Below are 6,773 nucleotides of genomic sequence, written 5' to 3' on the forward strand. Positions count from 1 at the left end.
ACATCAGCCTAAAGTGCATAACTCATACGTGTACAAAGGGGCCGGGTAAATATTTAAAGATTAGAGCCAGCTGGGGAGAAACACAAAAGGCTGGGACAATGGGGGTCTCTCTGAATTCACTCTTCCCGAGCTGGGCCAGCCCGGTTCACTGTTGATGCACTCACTGGGGTCCCAGCTTTTGTCCCCAGGAGGGCCCTTGGCTGCCGGGCTATTCGGAGTCCCAACATAGCTAAAGAGACTTAAACAATCGCAGCCTCTCCAACTCCATCTGGAGACAATTGGCTGAGTCATTTCAGTGCTTTTGCTCTGTCCCAATAGTTAATTACACGGAGCAATCACTTCATTCCACTTTGAAATGCATCTGTGAAGGGGCACAGTGCCTTTCTTCCACCAGGCACAAGCAGAGCCTTGGCAGCACTTAGCAGTTAGTATGGCTTTAAAAGCCTGAGGGCTGCAGGAAGGAAGGGGTTCCTGCCTAGGGGAGAGGGGCTGCACCCTGCTGCTGTTCCTGGGAGAGCCCGTAGGCTAGTAGGGTGGGACTTCCAGTAGGCCTCTTGTTCTGGGGCCTGCAAACCCCTCCCGACCTTGTCACCACACCGAACTTGTTTTGTGAAGTCCCTTCTTTTGCTGAAGTCAAGAAAACCAAACGGGGGATGGGAGGACAAAGGCACAGGTTACCGTTTGCCTTAGATTCCCCAGCATGAGAAAGCAGAGGGCCCCGAGTACTCCTGGAAGCCCCCAGGACCCTCCAGATTATAGAAGAAATTTCTTAAGTGAGCAGAGGGCCGTCTGGGTCTCCCTAGCGCTCTGCCCGAAATTGGGTTCCTTTCCAGGTCCCCTGGGGCCCCCAGATGCTAAAGATGGAATGGGAGTCGGTGGCCTACATCCCAGTTTGCATAAGCCTGGCTTCTAAATTGGTTCATGCTCCGTGCCGCCGACCCGAGGACGCTTCGTCCTGCATGCTCTCGGAGGACAGGGGGCGAGGTTGCTAGCACTTCTCCACCCGCGGAAAGCGCCTCCCTCGCCTCAGCGCGCCTCTTGGATCGGACCTGCGGGAGAGCCTGCGCAGGATGCCCAGAGGCAGGACTTGCAAACGGGGTGGGGGTGGGAGTGGGTGGAAGTGGGTCGCATCTACAGGAAGGAGCTTGGTGGAGACTTAGCCACCACCTTTTGCAATGACTTTGACGCGAAGATCTGTTTTTAACTTAATGGGGGAATTGGATGCCCAGAAGGAGCCGGGTTGGGGGTAACGTCGCGATGGGAGGAGGGGGAGGAAGCTGTCTCCGAACACTGGGAGAAGTGAGGATGGAACTTGCGCGGATCCCTTTCAGCCTTGAGCCCCACGCGACCCTCAGAGGGCTTGAGGCAAGGAGCGGGCCAAGGGGGCTGTTGGAAGCGGGGGAGCCGCTGCAGGAACAGGAGAAGCCCGGGAAGGGGAGGAATCAGCGTAGGTGGAGAGACCCTGGCCAGAGGACTTGCCGAAGGGGGAGGGGCATGGTGGGCGGTGCCGGGGTGGGGGTGGGGGCAGCGGAGGCCTGTTAAGTGGGAGGGGGCGGTGCTCGGAGGCCGAGAATCCCGCCCGGGCCGCCTCGCCGGCCTTTCCTGCAGCCCAAGCAGAACATTGCGAATTAGCGCATTTTGCGGTCAATTTTCCACTGCTTAAGAAACACTGAGCCACCCAAGTGAGCGGCCCCACCCAGCGCGGCTAGGATCCCAGGGCACCGCCTCCAGAGGAGTAGTGGGTGCCGGGGAGCGGGTGCAGACCGCCCGCAGGCCGCTTTATGGCGACCCTAACTCTGAAGAGAAGGCGGGCCGGCGTCCTCGCTGCGGGACTCGAGAGCAGCTCCCAGGGCCATTGCCTTGCTAATGCTCTGGAGTTGAAAGGCACGGGCGGTGGTTTCTGGGGAGGGATCTTAATTAGAGGACAAATTGCCCCGCTGCCCGCGCTGCTCCAGAGCCGGGGCGGGGATGAGGGAGACCGCCAGAGCGAGGCGCGCGCCCGGCCTCCGTGCAGATGTGCAGCAGCTGGGAGCCCGCGCGCGCGGCGGGGCGCCCGGAGTTTAGCTCCGAGGGGGCGGGCGCGGGGACGGCTTTGTGGGGCCGGCACAATGCCCTTAACACCCGGCTGCCCCCTTTGTGCCCGGCCTCGCAGCCCGCCCTCCCCACGGTGCCTTTGTACCGCGCCGCCACAGCCCCAAGCTGAGCGAGCGCACGGAGGCCGCTGGGGCCCCGCCAGGCCCGGCGCTTCAAAGCTGTCCGGCGCGTGCCAGCGCCGGTCGTCCGTCCCCGGCCCTGCCGCCCGTCCCCCGTCCGGCCCAGCCCGGCCCGGATCTGGCCCTCAGACCCTACGGCCGGCCCAGGGCAGAAAAGCACCAGGACCCCCTGTGGCTGCAGCCCCAGCCTGAAAGAAAGGCGGGGCGCAATTCTCCACGCACCTTGGCGCCTGGGAACGCTGCCTGGGCAGGGCCCAGGGGGCCTCGAGGGAGCTGGGGCCGCCCACGCAGGACTCAGTGATTTCCCTTCTCACGTTGGGATTTGTTCATTCCTATGTCGTAGGTCTCAACTGCAGAACTTTTGTGTCCATGAGACTTCCCCTTGTCCTCTCGAGCAGCGGGGTTGGGCCAGCACTGTACCGGAACACCATTTTACAAACCCCAAAACTGAAGCTACGAGAGCCCAGTACAGGGAGATGTCCGACTTTGAACCCAGGGACTCCGCCGGACTTCAGCCTTCCTGTCGCTCACACCTACTGGAGTCACTCCTGAGGCCCAACCCGGGCCTGCCCTGGAGTAGTGCTGTAGCCCCATCCTGGGCAGGTGCTTCCTCTCCTGAGCTCCCTGAGTGTCAAACCACAGCCTGGGTAATGAAAAAGGGTTGGGGCACCCCAACCTCGAAAAGCGTAGAATGGTGCTTTCCCCTGAGATCAGTGGTCTTCCCCACCCCCACCTCCCATTTGCTGGAACTCAGAGAATGCGGGTGGGAATAAGCTCCCAAGCCTTCCCTGTGAAAGAAAGTGTTCTCAGAGCCTGAGCTGTACAGCCTGGAAAACCAGGTCTGGGGTAGGGGAGGACCTTCTCTGCCTGCTCCCAGAACCTGCAGCTCCTCTGGCCACGACTCTTAGTGACTCACCCGGGGTTTATGCTGCCTGCAGCTTGCCCTCACCGCTGGAAGAACGTGGGTTGCGTCCCACCCAACAAGGTCCGAGGGCATGTGAGCCTACACCATGGCACAGGAATGCTCCAGTCCTGAGGCCCCAGCCAGAAGGAAGCTGGCTGTGGCCCCGCGGGCGGGCTGCATGCTTTAATGGTACACATGTTGCTGCGTGGCCCCTACAGGCCCTGCCTGGGCCCAGCTTTGAGCAGTCACAGGCAGAAAATCGCTGCATTGTCCCAACATTAGGGCAACTAATGCAGCGTTGCCAGTGAGGCCAGAGCGTGAAGCCTGCAAAAAGGCCTCACCGGCGGGTGCTTCCGCCTGCGCATCTTCATCAGCCCGTGGAGGCCCAGCACTCTGTCACAGTCATTATTCAGTCTCGAAGACAGCTGGGCCCCTGGTGCTCCCCTAGTGGGTCCCCCAGCCCTGAATGCTTCGAGGCAGGGGCAGCAAGGACTAGTCAAGTGGGCCTGGTGGTGAGGCCCAGAACCTAGGGACACTGGGATGCGATAGGGCAGGGAGGGGGTAGGCATGTGAGGGGACTCCAGACTCAGGAAGTGGTGAGGGTGAGAAGGATAAAGAGGGTAAAGAGGATCCCTGGAAGGGAGGAGGGATCCTGGATGGGAGGCTGACACAAGGGCTATGGAAGGGGCTCAGGCAGAGGGAGGTGGGGAATTTCCTGATGCATCCCCCTCTTGTTCCCTCCCCTCGAGGTTCCACGAGTCCTGGAGCATCTTATTGACATGTAAACGAGAGGCCCCTATAAAGGCAATGACTAGCCCTCCAGGGCGTAGATACTACAACATGGGCACTGAGCCCAGGACCCAGGGCAGCTTAGCCGGCTCTGCAGGCAGCTTCCGCAAGGTCTGGGGCCGAGGGACTTGGGGATAGGGGCCCTGCCAGGCTGGGAGGGGCAGAGGGTGACAGGGCCTCGCCCCTGCCTGCTAATGCCACCCCTCCGCAGATCTCCAAGCCCCTGATGGAGAAGAAACGACGGGCGCGCATCAACGTGTCGTTGGAGCAGCTGAAATCGTTGCTGGAGAAACACTACTCTCACCAGGTAAGGCGTGGGGACGTGGTAGAAGTGTGTGTGTGGGGGGGTGATACAGCTCCCAACCTCGTCCCCTCCAAGCCGGGTTGCCCAGGTAAAGAGCCCTTTCCATGGACTGCAGATCCAGAAACGCAAGTTGGAGAAGGCGGACATACTGGAGCTGAGTGTCAAGTACATGAAAAGCCTTCAGAACTCGGTGCAAGGTAGAGGGAGGCCCTGGAGGGTGAGGGGTGAGGAGCTGGCGTGGGGTGCCTTGTGGGGTCAGAGCAACAGATGCGACAATGGTCAGATAAAGGAGGGGACGGATGGAGGAGAACGCTCAGGGCAGTGGGCAGCTGGGTGAGGAAGGGACTCCAAATCGCTGGAGGGGAGAGGCAGCACGGGCCTCGCAGGCTTAGAGTCGCAATGTGGGTGGGCCAAGGTCTGGACTCAGGGGCGGTGTTTGGGTTGTCCCCCCCACCTCTTCTTTCCTCCTCCCCGCTCCTATTCTGCCCTCCCCTCCACATTTCTGCCGTCTGCTCCCCACTCCGCAGGACTCTGGCCAGTCCCCAGCGGAGCCGAATACCCGTCGGGCTTCCGCCGCTGCCTGCCGGGCGTTAGCCAGTTCCTGCGGCGCGGAGAGGAGGGCGGCAGCGGCCCACGCTGCCCCCTGGTGCCCGAGCGCGCGGGCGGCAGCACCATGGACAGCGCCGATCCCTGCCCGGAGACTCCCGGAACGCGCGGCTTCTGCGCTCCCGCCGTCTGGGCCCCGGTTCCGGTCTCCGGCGGCTCGCGGTCTCCGCCACCCCGGCTCCTCTTCCCTGAAGGGCTCCCCGGTCCGACCTCCAGCGACCAGGCGCTGCAGCCAGCATCTCGCCGTTGTGCAGAGAGCCCGGGAGCGGAGCTCCGCGTGTGGCGGCCCTGGTGAGGCCCAATGCGGTCTCGGACACAAGGGGGCCCCTGTCTGGCTTGGGGACGCAGAGACTGTTTTCAGAGCGCCCGCGATAATGGCTGGGACCCCAGTCAGTTCTGGTCCAGGGGCGGGGTGGTCGAAAAGGTGCTGCGTGCCCGCAGACGCGGAGAAATACACGGAACCACGGGGAGACCCGGGTCTGCGCGTCTAGGCATAATCCATCCATCAGTCCAGCCCCACCTACTCAGGCAGAACCCGCTCTCTTCTCCCGCCCACCCTCCAGTAGGGCTGGGAGGGGGTGTCCCGGCCTGCGCCCTTTTCCCAGGGCTCCCGGAGGGAGCCCGCCCCCGCCCAGCAGCCGAACTACGGTGGGAAGGTCGCCGTCAGCAGCAGCGCAGAGCGGACCCCTCGCAGCGAGGAGAATTGCTGCCCCGCCCCGGCCCATTCAGCCAGCCGGAGACGCCCCGTTCCCACCGACACAAAGCGCGCCGGGCCCCTCCCCGCCCCGGCGGCGAGGGGCCCCAAGCCCACCCCCACCATGGGCCCTCAGGGCTTCCAAGGATCCCCACCCCCTCAGCCCGCGGCACGCCCCGCCTCTCCAGAAGCTCCGGCGGAGCTGCCCAACCCCGAAAGATGCTCCGCCCGCACGGCTCCGGGAAGTCCCCGTGCACCGCCGCGCGAGTTTGAAGGCTGCTAGAGCGAAGCCGAGTTCCTATCCTGCGAGAGTTCACCCCTGGGACTCGGAAAAGACCCCCGGCCCCGGTCGGGGAGCCCCCGCCTCCAGACCTCTGGGCCGCCAGGGAGCTCAGGATCTTCAACAGCCCTCGGAGCTCTCTGCGCCTGTTTATTCGTCCGAAAATTAGGTCCTTACTGTGCTCGGACTCTAGCCCGGGGGATGCTGGCCTGCGAGAGGCCTCCTGGAGTTGGGGGGATGGAGATCCCGCGCAGCGCTCGGAAGATATCTTGGCACTTCCTCCCACCAGCTTGAAATTCAGAATAAATGTTACGAATCTGTGAAATGGGCATAAAGAGATCAGGAAGGTTCAAGTTTCCTCCCACAATGCCTATTAGATTTATCGTTTTGAACGACAAATAACTATAAAGTATTTCTTGTTTTGGGCTGCCCTTGCCTTGCCCATGTTCTAAACCTGTCCTAGTCAGACAGCGGGGAGATGGAGGCCTGGCTCTCCCACCCTCCCTAGTGGGTTCTCCGGGGCTGCCTCGGATCTCGGCGTCCTGCTACTCCAGGCGTTCGGAACCGGTGTGGGGGACGGGGGCGAGCGTCTGCGGCCGCACTAATCGCCCTGCAGGCCACCAGGTGGCGACCATGCACTGCGGACCCAGGGCGCGGCCTCCAAATTCCTACTCCGGCCAACGAGCCGATCAGCAGGCACAACAGGCCTGGTGCCCCCAGGTCCGGTCCAACTGCCCAATAGTCCTCGCTTTTCTGAATCAGCTCACAGGGGCTACCGACCCCTGAAGCCATCCCCAAGGCAGGGACTGCCATCTACACTTCTAGAGATTCTCCTATTAGGGCTTTTGGTGTCCCTTTTGCTGCTCCAGGCCTCTCACGGGGTGGGGCCGCTTGCAGTTGGGTAGAAAACAAAAACTCGACTCAGAGAAATGGCGTGATAGCTGAGGAATTCAGAACCCAGAGGCAGACAGCTGGCCCATGGT

General features: G+C 62.2%; 1 protein-coding gene across 1 annotated transcript; it reads left to right on the forward strand.

The window, feature by feature from the left end:
• The first annotated feature begins 2,304 nt into the window (after positions 1-2,304).
• On the forward strand, positions 2,305-5,945 carry HES3 (hes family bHLH transcription factor 3). The gene is made up of 4 exons (XM_017653838.3): positions 2,305-2,860; positions 4,118-4,213; positions 4,326-4,407; positions 4,738-5,945. Exons 1-4 carry the CDS (start codon positions 2,690-2,692, stop codon positions 5,109-5,111), a joined length of 723 nt encoding a protein of 240 aa, XP_017509327.2. The 5' UTR covers positions 2,305-2,689; the 3' UTR covers positions 5,112-5,945.
• The last annotated feature ends 828 nt before the right edge of the window (positions 5,946-6,773 follow it).

Source organism: Manis javanica, chromosome 4 (genome assembly GCF_040802235.1).
Source record: "Manis javanica isolate MJ-LG chromosome 4, MJ_LKY, whole genome shotgun sequence".
Lineage (NCBI taxonomy): Eukaryota > Metazoa > Chordata > Mammalia > Pholidota > Manidae > Manis > Manis javanica.